The sequence below is a fragment of the Eretmochelys imbricata genome, chromosome 15 (assembly GCF_965152235.1).
Source record: "Eretmochelys imbricata isolate rEreImb1 chromosome 15, rEreImb1.hap1, whole genome shotgun sequence".
Taxonomy (NCBI): domain Eukaryota; kingdom Metazoa; phylum Chordata; order Testudines; family Cheloniidae; genus Eretmochelys; species Eretmochelys imbricata.
In genome coordinates this window covers 15,079,153-15,100,468 of record NC_135586.1, presented here as the reverse complement: position 1 = coordinate 15,100,468, position 21,316 = coordinate 15,079,153, and the positions used below count along the sequence as shown (strand labels likewise).

At 40.5% G+C, this 21,316-nt stretch overlaps 2 protein-coding genes across 8 annotated transcripts in view; one reads left to right on the top strand and one right to left on the bottom strand.

Moving 5' to 3' along the window:
- Positions 1-21,316, bottom strand: part of PI4KA (phosphatidylinositol 4-kinase alpha) — a 96,318-nt gene that overhangs the window by 36,939 nt on the left and 38,063 nt on the right. For all 7 annotated transcript variants that reach the window (XR_013348089.1, XR_013348088.1, XM_077835224.1 and 4 more), the window contains exons 20-25: positions 6,234-6,342; positions 5,405-5,541; positions 4,367-4,500; positions 2,127-2,209; positions 311-381; positions 65-189 (exon numbers count right to left, since the gene is read on the bottom strand). Coding sequence is in view for 5 of the 7 variants with exons in the window: in XM_077835224.1 (XP_077691350.1) it covers positions 65-189; positions 311-381; positions 2,127-2,209; positions 4,367-4,500; positions 5,405-5,541; positions 6,234-6,342 (659 nt within the window). In the remaining 2 variants the exon portion in view is untranslated. The remainder of the gene's footprint in view (positions 1-64; positions 190-310; positions 382-2,126; positions 2,210-4,366; positions 4,501-5,404; positions 5,542-6,233; positions 6,343-21,316) is intronic.
- On the top strand, positions 10,337-17,691 carry SERPIND1 (serpin family D member 1). The gene is made up of 4 exons (XM_077835226.1): positions 10,337-11,189; positions 14,239-14,512; positions 16,428-16,572; positions 17,420-17,691. Exons 1-4 carry the CDS (start codon positions 10,337-10,339, stop codon positions 17,609-17,611), a joined length of 1,464 nt encoding a protein of 487 aa, XP_077691352.1. The 3' UTR covers positions 17,612-17,691.

The following is a 21,316-nucleotide window of genomic DNA, read 5'->3' as shown; positions in this document are numbered from 1 at the left end:
CTTCTTCTTGATAACCAAGTAGGCAGTGTGAAAAAGGTAATATAGCAGGGATGTCTATACTCACTTATCTACAAGACCAGATAAGTATTTGTCTGCAACCCTCCTGATCCTCTTGTGAATGTGGTTAAAATTCACTAGGAGAAAGTGAGCATGTCGCTCCAGCTCCTCTTCATTCTCTTTAGTTTTAGCCTAGATATTCCAAAGAGAGGCATGACACTTCTGTGTTTTTAAAAAGGCTTTCACAAAAAAAACAAACACACACACACACACACACACTTTACACTGCAGATCTCATTCCCACTTAGCTTACTTTATCAGCCATCATTGTAAGGAAAGCTTCAAACACCTTATCTGCAACAGCTATCACACACTGCATCATCCCTGGAGAAGAATCAAGAAAAATTTTGTGCCCTGTTATAAGAATTAAATTTTCCTTGGATACTGCACCATTAACAGTTAAACATGTTTATTTGTACTCAGCCAACACTGAATCAAGCTGCTTTACAATTCTAAATAATGTTCATTCCAGCAAGAGCAAGGTTTTTTTTTAAAGTTGAAAATAAGCCACCACCAGTTGAAAATAGCATTTAGCAGTATCCTCCTCCTCTTATATGCCACAGCTCTGCAAAATAGTCACTTTGTTTATCAATAGAATATCTCAAATTAAAACATGAACAGTTTAGCTATTTGGTAAGAGTGGTTTCTACAGGTTATACTGTAGTTTAATAGGGGGCATTTATACTCAAGGGACTCTTCCTACATATTTACTACCTTACACTTGCTGCAGTTCTATATAATCCAGATGAAATGACAAGAGATAAACATGTACATTTCTCAGTGGCGGCTGGGGAGGAAGTGTAATTGCAATCACGTTTACATACTAAGTTAGAGCTATTAATAACCCAACAACAAAGAGTGGTGATGGGACCAATCATCAACTTCAGGAGTTTCAGAAAAAAGCACTTGGGCAGGAGTTGCTACAAAACCTCACTCTGAATACAAATCTTTGGCAATGGTTTTGATTCAATGGACTACCCAAAATATGTTGAGAACCAGAAAGTAGTTCCATAAATTGCAATCAAACCTCTTCATGCATATAGTGACAAGTGACCATAATGCTGTTTCATCAGTGAAATTTTAATGGAGAAGACTGTCCTGTCTGATTTAGTCTTCTTCCCCTCACCGTTTTCAGCTAGTATCAGCTGATGGATATTTTTTATTTGCTTAAAGTTTACGCTGACACAATTTATAGGAAATTTGACTGAAACACTGAGTATACCTACTCCATACGGCTATTTTTACTAGGACTATGTCATTGGGTACGCACACACTGCACTGACTCAAGTCAAAACTTTTAATAATGACCAGACTACTCTGAACATAAAGGTGACTTGCAATTCTCTAAGGCTATGTCTATACCGGCAACTGAATGACAAAATGTGTGTCTTCCGTCGGTGTTACCACCACCCTGCCAACAACACAAATGCGGCTCGTTGGGGGGGGCATTTTTTGTCGGCAGGAGACCCGACGAACAGCAGCTGTGCTGCACAACTTTTAGCGGCTCGGCTGTAGAGACAGAGCTGCAGTGACACAGCCATATCGCTAAAAGCTGTGTAGTGTAGACGTAGCCTAACACGCCTCCTGAAACAGGCGCACACTGTGCAACAACCCCACCCTGGAGCAAAGCAGCTAGACCACTTTTTTTCCATTTCACATCTGGCCTTATTACAGGTTAAGAGACAGGAGCTTAGCGCAACAGAAAGTATGTAACAGAGCGTTTTGCCCCCAAAGAGAGTAAGCGTTAGTAAGAAATGAGAGCACAAGCAGATATTGCCTACATGCTATGTTGTAAGAAAAATAAGCAGTTAGTGGTCAGCTGCGATCTAAAGAGTTCATTTGCAATGGCTTTCTGGCCACCAAGCCAAAATGTCAAAATGTATGGTCCACTTCTGATAAAGTCAAAGACTATCTCTGACATGCACAATTCAAAATACTTCATACTTTAAAGCATATCCATGTAATGCAGGTTCACTTAAAATTGACCTAATTCCATTAATTTTGTTCTAAAAGATATTAGCCAGACAAATTTTACTTTCTCAGGTAGCATACAGCTGAGGTAATCTTACCAGATTTGTCTTTTTGAATAGCTTTATCCTCAAAATAGCAAAACATCACTTGGAAGCGATCTTGGTCTGTTGAACGCAATACCCTAGGAGGATAATAATTTAACACAATCAGACAAAACTAAACATGGAAACCATGCCTCATCCCTATAGTGCAGCGATTGTCAAACTTTAAAAAGAAAAGGAGTACTTGTGGCACCTTAGAGACTAACAAATTTATTTGAGCATAAGCTTTCGTAAGCTACAGCTCACTTCATCGGATGCATTCAGTGGAAAATACAGTGGGGAGATTTATATACATAGAGAACATGAAACAATGGGTGTTACCATACCAGACAACTTGATTATCACTACAAAAGGTCTTCTCCCCTCCCCTGCTGGTAATAGCTCACCTTAAGTGATCACTCTCTTTACAGTGTGTATGGTAACACCCATTGTTTCATGTTCTCTATGTATATAAATCTCCCCACTGTATTTTCCACTGAATGCATCCAAAGAAGGGAGCTGCAGCTCACGAAAGCTTATGCTCAAATAAATTGTCAGTCTTTAAGATGCCACAAGTACTCCTTTTCTTTTTGCGAATACAGACTAACACGGCTGCTACTCTGAAACCTCTCAAACTTTAGCAACCCAAGGACCCTCATTTTGATTTAAAATTTTTCAGGGACCCCCAAGCCTCTCCACTCCCCTGCCCCCTTCCCCAAGTCCCCACCCCACCCTTTCTCCGAGGCCCCATCCCCACTCTGTCCATTCCCTCGCCTTTCATTGCTCTCTCTCCCCCACCCTCACTCACTTTCACCAGGCTCAGGCAGGGAGTTTGGGTGCGGGAGGGGGTGCAGCCTCTGGAAGGATTTTGGGTGCAGGCTCTGGGCTGGGGCAGGGGGTTGGGGTGTGGGAGGGGGTTCAGGGTTCAGACTCTGGGAGGGAAAGAGTTTGGGTGCACATCCCTCTGGCAACAGCTTCTAGGCAGGGGAGCCAGGGGGTCTCCGCGGGCTGCCCCTGCCTGCAGACACCACCCTCACAGCTCCCACTGGATGCAGTTCCTGGTCAATGGGAGCTGTAGAGTTAGCACTCAGGGTGGGGGCAGCACACAGAGACCCCCGCCCCCACCCATGGCCACAGGGATATGTCAGCCGCTTCCAGGAGCCAGGGCATGTAGGAAGCCTGCCTTAGCCCCGCTGAGCCGCCGGACTTTTAGCGTTCAGGAGGCGCTGGGAGGGAGAGAGAGAAATTGATCAGCGGGGCCTGCAGACCCTGGAATACCCTTGGGGACCCCAGTTTGAGAAACACTGCTATAGTACATACCCACACATCAAGAAACTAAATTACAATAAGATTTAACACCTGAGCCTTTGGGTCTATTTTCAATTAACAAGGGTTTGGGGGAAACATTTTTTGCTACTAAGCAAACAATTCACATTGCTGTTGGAAGTGGGAAAACTTGCACAAAGTTCACCAATTTGGTGAGTTGTTTCTAGTGTATTTCTACAAACAAACAGAGACCCCACTCTTCTTTACATGCTGCATTTGCTCAATATGGCAATGCCTACCAGTATTTAAAAAACTGCACTTACAGTATATCTGAAAGGCTTTTGTGAATAAAAATATTTGTCCTTATTGTTTAATGCCAAACAGACATACAACTTAGCGGTTGTTCCCACCTTCTCCAGTAAGAGCCCTCTTCAGCTCTCACCCACAGTCATTCTTTGATAGCAGTCATTAGGAATTTTGTATCCATTTAATGTACTGACTTGCCAGTGTCTATTTCTGTGTATTTTTAATTGCAATGCCGAAATGCACCAGTCAAGAGCAACAATTGTATATAGGATCTACTGATTCCGTAACCATGATAACTTTGAAGCATCATGGATGACAGTCTGTGCTATGCCTCCAAGAGGTTTGGTACAGGACTCGCAGTCCAGGGGAGACAGAGCTGAGGATGTTTTAAACTCGCACGAGGTTCCTCAGAAGGCAGCGTTATAGCTGCCTTCCATTGTTCCTGCACCAGGGGTTTTGGGTCGCTTTATGTCACTGCAGCCCTTTTGCCTGCCCTACCGGGCCTGGGCAGAGATGAAGATTTCACTCCCGGGGTGAAATCCTGGCCCCACTGAAGTCAATGACAAAACTCCCATTGACTCAAACAGAATCAGAATTTCACCCTGTGTCCCCAAGTTTGGCAGAAGGGTTCATGAAATGCCAGAAACCAAAGATTAGGAAACCAACCTGTAGTAATAAAAATATACCTCATATACTCTAGACGGTAAACAGACAGTAGATAGGTAGACATAGCGAAGTCCAGCTTATTGATCAGAGCAGACACTTCTGGAGGAGGATCCAAGAGATTTATGATGGTGCTCCGTAACTCATTCAGTTCAGCCTAAAGGTAAGCAACTTCAGAATAAGGAGCGAGCAAACGTGGTGGCACTCTCTTCATTTGCATTCTGAAAAGGTTTAATCTAGGTTACACTACTGATTATACCATGCCTTTAAAAACAAAAAGCCTTCACGCTTATTTGCATCCAGGTAAAGAAGATATAAAAAAGGCACATAGCACTTACTGGTGGCACACAGTGAAGTACTGGAATAGTGCATAAGATGCATTCGTGCGGCAGCAGGAAACATCAATGCTCTTACTCAGAAGAAGTCAAGTTCAAGAGCTCAACACAGTTCATTAAAAGTGAGGGACAAACTGTCTGCTGGAGTAACGAATGAAGTTATACCAGCAAAGAATGTGACTGTTTTACACTTGTCATTCATCCTTGACTTTTTTATCTTGCATTGTAAACAATAACTCACATATTTCTGTTACAGTCTATCATGCAAACATAGGGAGAAAAAAGTGGACAAGTACCAAGCCATAGGCAATGGCAAAAGATGAAGGCTCAGCTAGGAGCCACTTTAATAGAGAGAACTACAGAATGTCATTTTACTCCAAAACCAAATTCATCCCATCACTGTTCTGCATATTTCATCTGCAGACACAAAAGGAGAAAACACAAAAACATCATTAGGTTTCCCTTCCCACAAAGACCTGATTTAGCCAACAGAGGATTGCTGCCGCTAACAAAAAACACACTTGTACTACTTAATACTCTTGCTTTTTGTTCTGCTAAGTCATGCACAGCTTACAGGATGCAGCAGTGCATTTGGAAAGCTGCTGTTATTTAATGAAGGGAGTCAGGTGAAAACATTATATTGCTGTCCTAAGCAGCATCTGCTGGTTACTATCTAATATATTATTTTAAGTCTGAAGGGGCATAATGGAAGAAACAGTTTCTTACAGAAGTCACTGTGTCATTTTTCATGGCAGAGTTGTACTGAAGAACAGATCGAAGCGGTTCTTTGCTGGGAAATGTGAGCAGTGGAGACTTAGTGGCTATCTCACATACCCCTTCATACCACTCTTCCGGCCAAAGACCTGTAGTAGAAATTTGGAGGCGCAGGGAGGGGAGAGAAAGACAAACCATGTCTAGGAGAAACATCCTAATATACTCCCATTATACTGGGTCAACTGATGAGGCTACTACAGAAACCTAAAATTAGTGTAGTGATTTTTCTACTGATCCTCAGTTGGTTATCGCCAACAGATATTAAGATTTAATCCATGAAAATAAGTATCACCAAGTTTTGTGCTACCTCTTTAAACCATCTTTTCACACATTCAGGTATATACCTTCAAACTAATGGCCCACTTTCCAAACATGTAATAAACCTGTTCAGATGGCTGCAGGTGAAACCTCTCAACGTATAAGCAGTTTCTACTTTGCCTGTGTGTCATCCCTGACCCTCCCATGCTAGATCAGAGCCATCACACACTTATATTTTCATGCACAGTCCAACTAGCCCATGCCACTTGTGAACTGAGGATGTAAACAATAATAAATTGTACGCTTCTGTAGTCTGGTCCACGGCAAAGTAGGGCACTTTGGACACAATGCAATCTGTCATCAGAGGAGTGCCGGGTAAGACACCTGCCTTGTGGTTCGTTCCCAGTTACCCCTAGTCCTTCTAGATCTCTATAGTCAGTGCTAAACAGCTGATTTGCACTTACACATGATATAAACCTAGGTCTACCATCAATGCAACTTTTCCCACTGGACAGTATACTACCTGATCCCTCCACAGCAAATCCCATAAGTACCGAATACAGCCAAAAATCACGGAAGAGCTTCTGTAACCTGGGTTTGGCCTCCTTGATGGGTGGTAAACGTCTGGTGAGCTAACGTGAAAAGGAAAAAATAATTAGGGGATTTCAATAATTTTAATCACTTGTTAAGAGTCAGTCAATATAGCCTCATATTCTGATGTTGTTCTAGCATTTCAGAATTTAGTTTCTCCATCTGTTTCAATATATTAATAATAATGTAGTTACTCTTAAAATTACTGATATTGGAAGAATAATCATTTGATTGTGTTACACTGCCTTGGCAATACTAATTTTCAAAGCTGATTTAACAGCATCTCACTTTCTGCTACAGATAAAATACTGTAGAGCTATAGACCCACTATAACAGAAAAGATAATTTAGAGTTGCAGAACGTGTGGCCTAAGGATTATATGCAGATTCTGATCACCACCTCCTGCAACCTGTAAGGTGCGGACAATGCTGTTCAACTTACTTTATTGCTGATGAACTCGAACAAGCAGCAATTTCTAGTCCTCTATCAAAGTATTACTATAATTGTTTATTATTTGTTTTGTAGTAGTACCTAGAGAACCCAATCACGGATCAAGCACTACACACACCCACACACACTCCCACAGTCCCAAAAAGATGGTCCCTGCCTCAAGGAACTTACAATCCAAGAAGAGACAAGACAACAGGTAGACACAACTAATAGATGGAGAGAGAAGAATGTCACTGTGAAACAAGTATGACCAGTGTAATAAACAGCAGTCACTTTCAAGTGACTTACATCGAAACCTTAATAATGTTATTTTAACTTTGTTTTGTATGTGTCATATGCATATATACAGTGCACAGCTACAGAAAGAGAGCTAGCTACATCATCCAAAAGTATACACATTCTTACACACAATTTTTGAAGAAAATCTTTCACATCCTGCAAGCCCACAGACAGAGCAAAAGCAAGTAAGCATTCCACAAAACCATAAGATCAACAAAAGATCCATGGAAGAAGCAACAAATCACTTGGCAGAGACTACTAAGCAAGTAAAGGGGTTTTGGCTGACAAGGCAAATTTAGCAGTGTTTGATTTAGAGCCTGTTTACTTTGGGAGCCATACAATTTACTAGCATCAAAGTTCAGATTTAAACCCAGCAATTCGCCTTATTCTAGCTATTCAACGTATCCCTCTCTTCACAGTGGCTTGGAGGTAAGGAACATTATTATCGTTTGAACTGGATTTAAAATCTTAAAGAAAAATATATTCCAATAGCGGGGGAAATGCTTTGCCCACAATAGAATGAGGGTGAACAATACATTAGTCTATGGAAAAGGTGAGAATATAAAACTAGGAACCACAGACAGCATTGTCTTTTGTTAGTGATTATTGCACAGAAGTGGTTTTCCAGAGAAGTACCTTAACCTCTAACAGTATGGAACAAAAAATGTAGCCATCAGTCACTTTAAAAATAATAATAATAAAAAAAGTGAGCTATTAAGACTACAGTACTTCACTCACTATATAGCACAGGTTTTAGTACTGTTCTGTTACAAGTCCTTAAGGATTAAACAATGTTCGGTTTCAATCTAGAATATTCATCTCAAATAGTTTTAAGGTTCCCAATGCAACAATAATTCATTTTCATTCTTTATGTACATCAACAGATGGGAAAAAGGAGAGACTGATATTACCTGGATGCTACAAAAATGTTTAAATATTTCTCTTTCCACCTCCCTCTTAGTTCTCTATTTCATTGTTTAAGAACGGCTTTACATTCTCTTCTTTCGAAACCTCTTCCAAGGGTTTTTCCCCCCACACTTTGTTTTGTTTTTTAACATTTTGTCTGTTTTAAATAAGGGTCTTTGAAATAGTGGCATTCAATGGTACTATCCTACATTGCAGGTTCTAAACATTACCTTTAACTAAATAAATCCTATCTGGAACAAGAAAAATAATTAATTTTAACAAAATCTGAATTAATTTGTGTAGCCATGGGATACTGGTTTAGAAATCCTGAGTTTGACTTTCCAACTACTTTCACCCCTTTCTGTCATAGAATAGCATATTATCAAATCCTTGCATTCCATCCTTAGTTGATATCACAGCAGTGAATTACAGCTTTTGCATGTATTTTAGGTCACTAACCAAGACAATCAATATGACCATGTGCTTAAATATCTAGGGACTGTTTCTGGGAAATGTGGGTACCCGGCATCTTGGCAAGCCAGGTTTCTAGTCTCTTCACAAAATATGTATATAAGCGCAGCTCTTGATTTTAAAGCCATAAGGCCAAATTCTACCCTCTGAGACATTCATGCTACTCAGTGGGATCAACAAGAGTTGCGTGCATATAACTGAGGAACAATCTTCCATAAGAAAAACAGATTCTACCAAAGCACTTTCCCTGAAGAAATAACCGAGGCTACTTTCATTTCAATTTGATCCTAAACCCTTTCTTCTAAGAAAAACATTGGCATTTCTAATAATTACAAAAGCTATTGCTGCTCTACTTTTAATTATATAGCGATCCCACCTTTGGAAAAGGAGCATCATACATTGTATAATCCTACACATAAATTAAATAAATAATAGGTACAATGCCCAGAAAACCAAAAATTAAAACCAAAGAATTCCCTCAAAAATCTAGGCAAAAAAAGGGTAAATGATGAAGCTGACTGGAACAGAAAAACCCGTACAATTACGGAACCGTGCACCTAAATATGGCCCTGCTCTGGCAAAGTCACATGCATGTCCCAATGACATTAATCTCAGTAAATAAAGTTAAACAAATGCATATGTCTTGAGGGACTGTGCTATGTCCATAGATCTCCTTTATTCCATCCTCATTCAATTCCATCCTTTCAAAGAAACTGCCCATAAAAATCCCATTTGCTTTATGTTTAAAGTATGTTTTACAAATATAAAACATTTGTCATGTTTTCTTTGCATCTCTCTGATGTGCTCTAAACTAATGATTTCCTACTAAATTCAAACATTTGGAAGCTATTGTCTATCAGACTTCAGCTTTTTAAATTTTTTTAAGTACACATACTCTTACAGCTTAAAGCTTTATAATATACAAGAGACCTGGGCATTTTAGTAGAGACCTGGGCTAACTGTGTGTAAAACAAGCTGGAAAGCAATGACACTTTCTCCATAGACAGAAATCAACTGCTGTTTAATGAACTTGAAGGTCTCAGACCAGGACAGGTCCAGGCTTGAGATATTACATGAGCAAGAATTAATTATACTAGGCACCACTAAAATGGAAAGGCTATCACACACTGTAGCGGAGTGGCTGCCCCACTCCTGGGGAACAGGGGTAAAAGCAGCCAAACTAGGCTGATTGGGGAAGCAGCCACAGCTGTGGCCAGCTCAATTGAGGCCCAGCTGACCCTTATAAGAGGGCTAAGGGCCAGGAGCTGAAGGAGTCTCACTCTAGCCATGGAGTGGGAAGGACCTGAGAGCAAGGTACCTGAAGTGGAGCAGTTCTGGGGAAGGGCAAAGGGAGCTCCAGCCCGGTAAACCCCCAGGCTGCAGGCCTTGTTGTAGGCCTATCAAAGGTACTGGGGCTGCAGAGATACAGCCCAGCGATAGGAAAAGGCAGCAGGTCCTACCCCCTTGCCAATGATGAGTGGCCATGACAGATTGCAGTCTGCCCCAGAGAGCGGGGGCTAGATGATGACTGGCAGTAGCCACTGAGGCAAGGTGGGTTTAGAGGGTTGGCGGCCCCTCTGGGAGGGGAGACCCAGAGCAAAGGGGTACTACTGGGGCCGAACCCTGAGATAACAGGCACGGAGGTCCGGGAGGGACACGGGGCCAGCAGCAGGTGAGACACCGGCCAGGAGGAGGTGCTCTGTATGCTGGAGAGCAATTCTCAAGATGACCAGCAGGAGGCACCACAGCGGTGAGTCCCAACTTTGCTACACACACCAAAAAAATCTTTGCAGGAGCCAGCCAACTATCCACTGTAGGACTCAACATTAATTTGAACAACCTACTGAAGAAAAGGGTAACCTCTTAAAACTCAGATACTATACAGTTTCTCACTATGATATATTGTCTTCCAGCTTCTGACCTGTCACAATGAAGCTCCTGTTTCGTTTGTTTGTTCTCTCTCTCATCATAACAGCTGCGTTTTGTGGGATCAAAGACTTTAATAAGCACTTTGGAACTATAAATCCCCGTGAAAATGAAACCCACGATATGTCTAAATTTCCACCAGAGTTCCATAAGGAAAACACTATAACCAATGACTTGATTGCTGAGGAAGAAGAGGAGGAAGACTATCTAGATTGGGAAAAGATATTTGGCGATTATGATTATAGTGACATAATTGATGCTTCTCCGTATCCATATCCAGTTTCTGAAATTCAGCAAGGAAATATTCTTGAACTATTCCACGGTAAAACCAGAATCCAGCGTCTTAATATCCTCAATGCAAACTTTGGCTTCAACCTTTATCGGAGTCTGAAGGACAGAGCCAATTCTTCAGATAACATTTTGATGGCTCCTGTTGGTATTTCCACTGCAATGGCTATGATTTCATTAGGGCTGAAGGGACAAACACACCAGGAGGTACTGTCTGTTCTAGGCTTCAGAGATTTCATTAACGCCAGCTCCAAGTATGAGATTATGACAATTCACAACCTCTTCCGTAAACTAACTCACCGGCTCTTCAGACGCAATTTCGGTTACACACTGCGGTCAGTCAATGATCTTTATATTCGGAAGCAATTTTCCATTATGGACGATTTCAGAAACAACACGAAAAATTACTACTTTGCTGAGGCCCAATCATCTGACTTCTCAGACCCTGCCTTCATCACTAAAACCAATGAGCGCATCCTGAAACGGACCAAAGGGTTAATAAAAGAAGCTCTGGTGAACATCAACCCGACAACAATGATGATGATTCTCAACTGTATTTACTTTAAAGGTAAAAAAATTATTTCAGTTTTCAGCAACGGGTTAATTTAATTTATGTTTTGAAGCACAACAATCTGAGGAACCAAGAATGAGTCAAAAACCTAGACTACAGCTTAGGCCACAATAATTGGTTTTTATTTCATAGTCCTACTGGGTATTAAGAATTTGTATGAATTAATTAATTACCACTACTACAATGGACCATGACCTCACTGTGTCAGGCACTCTACAGACACAGAACAAAAAGACGGTCCCTGCCCCAAGGAGGCAATATATGGTTTGTATCCATCACCTCAGGAAAAACAGTCATAGCTAAGGGAGTCTATGCAAAACTATTCTCGCAGGAAGGATCACTGCAGTGTGTGTTATAATGGTCAAATTCAGTCCTACTATAAGCAGGTGCAACTCCACTGACTTCAAGGGAGATACAAGCGGGTTGAATTCAGTCCCACACATTTATAAAGAGTTTTAAAGTGTTCAGAATCCAGAGAATCAGCCAGGGTCAAAGACCCTGAGCTTAACAGATGCAGAAAGTGATCTGTACCCAGGGTCTACTCAAGGGCCTGACAAAAGTTACAAGCTTAACAAAAGTGGTCTTCTAATAAAAAGGTAGAGCAGAACAGCATTCATTATGGTTGGGATACATTATGGTTGGGGGGTGGTGGTTTTGTAAGGTGGTCTCTTGAATGGTTTTTAATTATGGGTAGAGCTGGTAGTGCTGCCTGGAGTTAAACTGCCTGAAACATCACATTACAAGAAATGGTTTTCAGTTTCTTATAACTTTCAGCCCAAACAAACAAAGTTTGGCAACTTTTCAATGTTGGGTATCTGATGCAGGCTACTTTGGGGAAAGGGAATTTCAGCAAAAATGGTTCAGCTGTCTCAGGAAGAAAATTAAGAGGAAATATGAGGATTTTGGCCATGTTAAAAATACTGGGACTGGTGCAGGGGAGGGGAAGAGACTAGCATGAAGAACCTGGGGAGAGAGACTAGGAATGGGTGGGAAAGGGGTGGGGGGAAGGGAGGAAGAGACTGGGGCAAACGGCCAGTGGGGAGAGACAGGAATGGGGCAAGGAGTCAGTGGGGACAGGCAGGACTCATCACACCCACCCTACCCTCTTTACAGTGGGCACCTCTATAGCGGCAAACTGACTAAGTTGCTACACAGCTGGTTTTTAAACCCTTTGAAAGGTGCAACAGAAGTCTGGGGCTTCTTTCTTAAGCCCTATCCTGAAGTTCGTGCATTCACACCCCGGCCCTTCAGTGAATCCACCACCCTGTATTAGGTCAGCAAGCTATCATGCCTTTCCTAGAATGAGTCCTAGCGTTAGCACACTGCTTCCCTTTGACATCCCCGTCCTTTAAAAAATAATCTTAAAAAAAAAAAGTTGTCCTCCCAAAAGGGGAGTGAGTTTGTTTTTTTTAAATTTTAAATCTAACTACTACTGGCCCAATACTTCCCGTTTCTTCACCTTTGAGACCCATCCACCTGAAGGGCTTTTAAAAATAAAACTGAACTGTAATGTGGCTTCTCATACAATTTTTGTTTTCTTAAAATAGTCCAAAATGTTAGACATTCTACAACTCTAGTACAAACCCATAGATGGGGAGGAGCTACAGAAAAGTTTTAGTATAAATATTAGAACACAAAACTTAACTAATGACGCCTGTTGCACAATGCATTATTACTCTGCTGATAAAAATTACGCATACAGCCCCAGGTTCTCTCTGGCAACATGATTACACACTTTCGGATGAAAGGTGAGGCATCTGATCCTCTCCACATTACTAGCCATCCAAAAGCAATCACAATGGCAGACTTAGCCAAGCCTTTCTAGGTGAAGATCAAAGGTGACAGTCAGACTTCCTTAATCAAATGGGATGCATGTTATAGAAAATGTGTTTAGTGGGTGGAATTTCAGCAGTGAAATTAAGGTACCAACTTCCTAACATTGCACACAATTACAAGGTTATTAAAAAGGTTCTACAGTATTAGCTCCTCCATGCATTTACTGTTGTGCTCTATACTTATTTGCTCACTTAATTCTAATGCCGTTGATTTTAAAAGGAGATACCAATAGCCAAAATAAATGTAATATATAAAATTCTAACTGTACCTGTCCATCTACAAAGAAACAAGACGAACTCCTTCCAGAGCCATCATTATGAATACAACATTACATTAAAAAGGCAGATATCAACTATATTCTTTTAATATCATACTTTCACTGGACTATTCATGCACACTTGGGACCCTCAGAGTGTCTTCACCAGCCCTGATCCAAATCCCCTAGAACTCGATAGGAAGACTTCCTCTGACTTTAACGGGAGTTGGATCAGGTCCTTCGGGTCTGATCCTGCCAGGTGCTGAACTTCCTCAGCTTCACTGAGTCAAGAGTGAGCAGCACCTCACAGACTGGGTAATCTAACCCCAGTGACGGTCCGGGCAGTAGCATATTTGTTTAAAAGTTCTCAGTTTAATGAAGTCAAAGCTTTGATATGCAAAATGTAAATGTTTTGTTTCACATGGAAATTAAAATTTAGCTGTATTTAGTTATGTTGATGAGACAGTATATTATAAGATGAATTCTAATTTTGAGCAGAATTACACTGATCTGCAAACATCAACATCAGATCTTTTAAAGCTCAATCTGCTTTTAAAGCTCATAATCTGAGAATTACATTTTCTCTCCAATATCTTTGAAATGATTTCCACTTTATATTTTAGAGTGATTTTTTTGAGACCAGCATGTGCATTTAAACTTCTTTAAATGTGTACAGCAAAGTCAGACAAACATCTAATTTGGGCATCTACACACACTTGCAAATCATGTGCTTACATTTTTCCATGTTCATTTTTTAAAAAGTAGGCTTTTACTTCTAAGTTGCCACAACAAATTCCCTCTTATTCCAGCCACAACTTAATGATCAGCCAGGCTACATTTTGCAATGATATCTCTAAATAAGCCTTCATCACTAAAATTATATTTTAACATCTTTCATTTACAAACTACAATTATATATAGAAATAAGGATGAGGTTTTCTGCTATATTAACAGGAACTTGGGAAAATAAGTTTCCAGTGGAAATGACAAACAAACGGACCTTCCGACTGAATGAGAGAGAAACAATAAAGGTTCCTATGATGCAGACCAAAGGAAACTTCCTGGCTGCTGCAGACCATGAGCTAGACTGTGGTGTGCTTCAGCTGCCATATGTGGGGAACATCAGCATGCTGATTGTGCTTCCAAACAAACTATCGGGCATGAAAGCACTGGAGAAGCAACTGACCCCTCAGGTGGTGGAGAGATGGCAAAAGAGCATGACAAACAGGTAAAATAGGTCTTGTCAAACAAGCTTGATATAGTTTCTTGAAGTTTAAATTGATAAAAGTAAACAGTGACATAATACACTTCTAGAAGATATTTAACTTAGTACTGAACTACATGGTGATTTTAAAAACTTAGCATTATACAAAAATCAGTGTTGTTTATATTAAATAGATTAAAAACTGGTTAAATGATAGATCTCAAAGAATAATTGTAAGGGAGAAAAATCATCCAGTGGGAGAATTCCCAGTGGGATCCCATAAGAACCTGTTCTTGACCCAAAGCTATTCAATCTCTTTATCAATAATCCAGAAGAAAACAAAAATAGGAGGTGGTAGAGATTACAAACGACAGAAGAATTGGTGTGGGATAAATAATACCGACAAGAGTATTCTACAGAATAATCTGGATCACATGCTAAGCTGGGTTCACTTGAACAATATGCATTTTAATATAGTTAAATGCAAGGTTATACATCTAGCAACCAACAATGTAGGTCATAGTTGGGGGGGGGGGGGGAGGAGGGAGACTATTTTAGAAAGCAATGACCTAGAAAAGGACTTCGGAGTCATGACAGATACCCAACTGAACATAAACTCATCATGCTTTGTGGTATAGAGCACACACAAAGCAAGTGTGATACCTCGATGCATAAGCAGGGGCATGTAGAGTAGAGCTTGTACAGTGTGTTACAACTATATAAAGCATTAGGGAGACCATTACTGGAACAGCGTGTCCATTTTTGATGTTGACACTTCATAAAGATGTTGACAAAATGGAAAGGGTTCAGAAGGGACACAAGAATGACCTGCCCTACATTCAGAGACTAAAGAAACTCAATCTATTTAGCTTAAAGAGAAGGTTAAGAAGTGATCTCACTGCAGCCTATAGCTACCTACATGGAGAGATTTATGATCGCAGACGGCTCTTCAATCTAGTGGACAAAGGCATAAATGAGATGCAATGGCGGAGAGCTGAAACTGGACAAGTTCAGAATAGAGAAGAGGGGCACATTTTTTCTTCCACAGTGAGGGTAATTAACCATTAGAATAACCTACCTAGAGATGCAGTGGATTCTACATCACTTGAAGTCTTTAAAGCAAGACTGGATGTCTTTCTAAAAGATCCAGTCAAGCTCAGGGGTTCTCAAACTTCATTGCACCATGACCCTCTTCTGACAACGAAAATTACTACAACCTCAAGAAGAGGGACTGAAGCCTGAGCCTGTCAGAGCCTCACCGCTTCAAGCAAGGGGGGCAAAGCCCTCAGGCTTTGGCTTCGGCCTCAGACGCTGGGGCTTGGGCCCCAGCAAGTTTAAGCCACTCCCCCAACTTTGGGGTCCTGATCCACAGTTTGAGAACCACTAATCTAGCTCAGCCAGAAGTTATGGACTTGATGCAGGAATAACTTGGCAAAACTCTATGTTCTGTGTTATGTGGGAGGTCAGACTAGATGATCATAACGGTTCCTTCTGGCCTTATAATCGATGAACAAACAATGAACTCTCTCTCTCTCTTTAAATTACCTCTGTTGTATGTACTTGGTAAAACTCTAACCTATTGTGCCAGGGAGTTTCATAACAGATAGATGCATATGCTTATAATACCTATGTCATCTCAACATGAACTATGTACTGTAGAAATACAACTGATGTTAAGTCTTTTAAGCATTAGAAGCATGTAATACATTAATAGGGTTTTGGTTTTTGGTTGTTTTTTTTTTTTTTGGCCTTAGATTTAGAAAAACTGCTTAGACAGACAATGCCCTACCTTTTAGTAAATTAAGCCTGGGAGAACATAGAGCAGGACTCCTGTATATGTCAGTGTCATGCCTGCTTGATAAGAATGGAACTGACATGCATAGTTAAGGGATGTGATGTATATTTCTCTAAGACCTTTAATATTTCTGTTTCTAACTAGAACAAGAGAGGTAGTTCTGCCTAAATTTAAACTGGAGAAGAGCTATGACCTGACGGATTATCTGAAATCCATGGGAATAGAAACACTGTTTGACAACAACGGCGACTATTCTGGAATATCAGATGAGAAAGTCATCATTGATATGGTAATTTTTCCCCTTCTACACTCATTCTTCTACTTATTATTTCCTGTCATCTGAAGTGTGGCAACAAAGGACAATAATTCACAACTTAGCTAAGCAAATAACACAATATACCTGCCTCTCCTGGAACATAGGGAGTCCGTGTTTTTTTCCATACATAGTGGTAGACCAGTGGCTCTCAATCTTTCCAAACTATTGTACCCCTTTCAGGAGTCTGATTTATCTTGCGTACCCCCAAGTTTCAGCTCACTTAAACTACGTGCTTACTAAAATCAGATACAAAAATACAAGTACCACAGCACGCTATTACTGAAAAAATGCTTACACTCTCATTTTTACCATATAATTATAAAATCAATTGGAATATAAATATTGTACTTACATTTCAGTGTATAGTATATAGTGCAGTATAAACAAGTCATTGTCGGTGTAAAATTTTAGTTTGTACTGACTTCAATAGTGCTTTTTACGCAGGCTGCAGTAAACTAGACAAATATCTAGATGAGTTGATGTACCCCCTGGAAGACCTGTGTGTACCCCCAGGTGTAAACGTACCCTTGGTTGAGAACCACTGGTGGTAGACTATACATTTCTGGGAGGGGTCAGGTCATGACCAGTCAGGAAAGGGATTCGCCAAAGCCAGAGGACTGATGCCATATAGGAGCTACCAGTGAAAACACAAGAAAGCCACAAGCAGGATACAAAAGATGTGATGTTGTAATTAAAGTTCCCCATGCTTTCAGCAAATTAATTCTAGTGCAATTCACCTAAGACAAAATACTAAGACTTCAAAGTCTAACTAAAGGGATTCTGCATTTTCTGTCTTTTTTTTTTTTTTTTTTTTTTACAGTTCAATCACCAAGGCACGATTACTGTGAATGAGGAAGGCACAGAGGCTGCAGCTGTGACTACAGTAGGGTTCATGCCCCTTTCCACTCAGATTCGCTTTGTCGTTGACCGCCCCTTTCTGTTTCTCATCTATGAGCATCGTACCAGCTGCCTGCTGTTCCTGGGCAGAGTCGCCAACCCCAGCAAGTTTTAAAAACAGAGGAGTGCTCTCATATCCAGGTTGTAGGATTACATTTTAGTATAACAATTTTTGAAAGGAAGATTTTACTTATCACATTAGTCAGAGGTTACTGTCATTACACGACTCACCATTTATCAGTGGAAAATGCAATATATATGAGACCATTCATGTGGATATATATCAGTGAATATATATGAATGGACTCACAGCAGTAGATGATTTGACTGCAATTTATAAAGATTAATGCCAGGCACTGATATATCTGTATTAAAAATCTCATTAAATGACTTACACAGTGTTGTATTCAATGTATTGAACTTAACCAGCAAATAAAACATTAGACCAGGATTTTTAAAAGTGGATGTCTAAAGTTAATTTCTTAAATCTGTATTTAGACACCTACAAACAGGCAGGCCTCAGGAAGTGCTGAACACGTTGCAGTTCTGAGATTATCTTTCCAGGTACCTAAATATAGAATTAGGGACTTAACTTTAGGTGCCCATTTTTGAAAATCTTGCCCTCAGAGCCTGATTCTGCCCTCTGATCAACCTCATAGGCCAAATTCATCCTAGGGGAAACTGGCACAATTCATAGATGCATAGCTCCTAGGGAAGTCTCAGCCAAATCCAGCAGCAATCTAAATAGAGATATAAATCATGAAGTAGAGAAACTTGTACTGATTTCACATTCAACAGGTTTATAAAACATGAAATTTACAAACCAATGAGGCAGAAAAGAGGGATTGTAGGAAAAACCACTTAGGAAAAGTAAGATACCATTAGGTTTAGTTTTGATTTCATACTAGTTCTACATTGGCATAACACCAATGATTTCAATAGTTACTCCTGATTTCCAGTAGTGTGAAATCAGAGTCAGTCCAAATGGGTAATTATACCACTGTAAACTGTCACCAAATTTAGCTATCAGGTACAGACACACATCTGTGGGGAGCATAAGATCCATAACACAGCTTATATACAAAAAGGCATTTTATATAAATGAAGTAGACAGGTAAATACTCTCCCCCACACCATATCCTCAAATACCCAAAGCTACATTTTCTGTCACGTTTTATTTTCTCCATTTCTTTACAGAAAAAGATTTATATAAACAAAGCATTTAGGCAGAAAATAGGGGCACTAAAGCTCACCTTAGGCTCAATCTAATGAAATTTAGTGGGAAAAACTTGATTAAAGTCTGAAAAAGTTACCAGTAGTTTATTTTATAGTAGGAACAGAAACACTGTCTAATTATTCTCATCATCCACGTAGATGCAACATACTTCCATTCTAAAATGCTACCATTTGACAGGAGGAACAAATTTACACTTTTTCTACCAACTGTCAAATAAGTACTAACACCACATGTATTCACATTTCAAAACTTCCCTTTTCAAGAATTCATATTGTAGTCTCACAAGTTTACTGTATTATTGGGAATATCTAATATTAGACAAAATCTAAATGTTTTCAATATTAAACTTTCCTTTGCATATTTTCTCTGGTAGCATAAGAAAAAACAAACAATAGTACTTTGATGGATTTACAAGTCTTTAATTAAGTCTTTAAAATGCAATTTGTAGTTGATCCTGTTTTGCTTTTATACAGCATGTGTCATTTTGAATTTTGTGCCCAACCATAAATGAAGCTGTTTAAACATTCAAGTAAATGAAAAATACCTATTGTATAGGAAATCGCATGGTGAAGAGCTGATATCAAAAAATTATTCAACTCAATAAATAGCTTTTCCCTTTTCAATATTCCTACTTCATATACAGTCCTTGTTCAAAACTTTTTTGCACACACATACTTTTTCAGTGTTAAAAAGCTTTGCCACAGAAAACATTAAAGAATAAATGCAAGTATGGGAAGGTTATCTTATTCTTCACACACACATTAAAGAAAATAATCAAATCAAGAAGCTGAAAGAAACCTTTGGCAATCAAGAATGAGTTTATCAAAGCCTACATTAGCTGGAAACAAAGTTCTAAAAGTTATTTTTGAGGCCAAGACCAATTCCTGTAACCAGGGAAAGAGGACAAACAGAAAAGCAAATGTAGCTGCAGCTCAGAACTCATGATCTTTATGCATTGTGCAAGACAATCAAATATTTGCTTCTGCACCCATAATGTAACCATTAACTCTTGCTACAGCTTCTGACACTGTTTATTTTACTCCCTGTAAAGGTCACATTGGTTAAGAAAAATGCAGTATACATCAAGTATTCAAATCAAATGCATTTTATCAACCAACATGTGAAACAGAAAACAGCCCCTTGCAGTGTGTCACAAATGAAAGAGATCATTTTTAAAGGCCTGATCTTACTCCCTTTGAAGTCAATGCCAAAATTCCCATTGATTTCAATAGGAGATGGAGCAGGACCTGAAGGGGCAAAGCAACACACCAGTCACCACTGGACTACAGGCCTCAATTAGGACTACAATTAGTCCATTTAAAAGTTGCTATTTTTGAGCAAGCTACCTTTTGATAGCCCAAGATATTTATGTAAATGTTCCAGTAACCTCTGGATCTAGCCTTTATAATCATGGATGAATTCAGTGGGAGCTGATGTTGGGTGCTCAGCACTTTTGAAAGTCAGGCGGGTGCTGAAAGACAGATTTAGGAGCAGGTTTCAGAGTAACAGCCGTGTCAGTCTGTATTCGCAAAAAGAAAAGGAGTACTTGTGGCACCTTAGAGACTAACCAATTTATTTGAGCATGAGCTTTCGTGAGCTACAGCTCACTTCATTTAGGAGCCTAATTTTACGTTCTTATTTTTTTGAGACCTGAGCCAAGAAGTTTGTAAAGCCAGGTAGGGTTGCCAGACGCCCGGTCGAAAAGGGACTGTGTCGGCTCCGCAGCTCCCATTTGCCAGGAACCATGACGGTGGGAGCTGTGGGGGCAGTGCCTGCAGGCACGAAGGCAGCGCATGGAGTCTCTCTGACTGCCCATGTGCTTAGCGGCTGCAGGGACCTCATGGCTGTTTCCTTTGAGCCATGGTAAACGCCACCAGGATCCCACACCCTGAACCCCCTCCTGCACCCGAACCCCCGGCCCCAGCCTAGAGTCCCCTCCGGCACACAAACTCCCTCCCGGAGCCTGAAACCACCCACCTCCCAACCCCAGAGCCCACACCCCCAACCGGAGCCCTCACCCACCCTGCACCCCAACCCCGTCCCAGCCCAGTGAAAATGAGTGAGGGTGGGAGAGAGTGAGCGACGGAGGGAGAGGGGATGGAGAGAGCAGGGGGTGGGGCCTCAGAGAAGGGGCAGGGCAGGGGAAGGGCCTCATGGAACGAGGGGTGGGGCAAGGGTTTTCGGTTTTGTGTGATTAGAAAGTTGGCAACTCTAAAGCCAGGACAATAACAAAATGTGTCCTAATGTGTTAGAGCTGCAACAACTAGTCGTAGCAGCGACGGTCTCCAAATATTTGACACGATCTCCTTTTTTCTCACTAGCTGTATAAAATAATCTTTCTGAACCCAGAGAATTCAACAACAGGAGAGGGGAAGGCAGTCACAGCCATTTCTGGTACTCCCGTGAATCTGGCCATTAGCATGTTAAGGCTCAGATTTCAAAATGGCCTAACTGCGCTGTTTGCAGCTGTTCACCTAGAAACGCCATGAATCAATTCAGTCTTTGGCTGGACTACTTGTTGGACTAGGTTTAGAAGTTGTTCTGGCTCGGAAAATCCTCTCAGTCCAAGAGGGCAAACTGTAT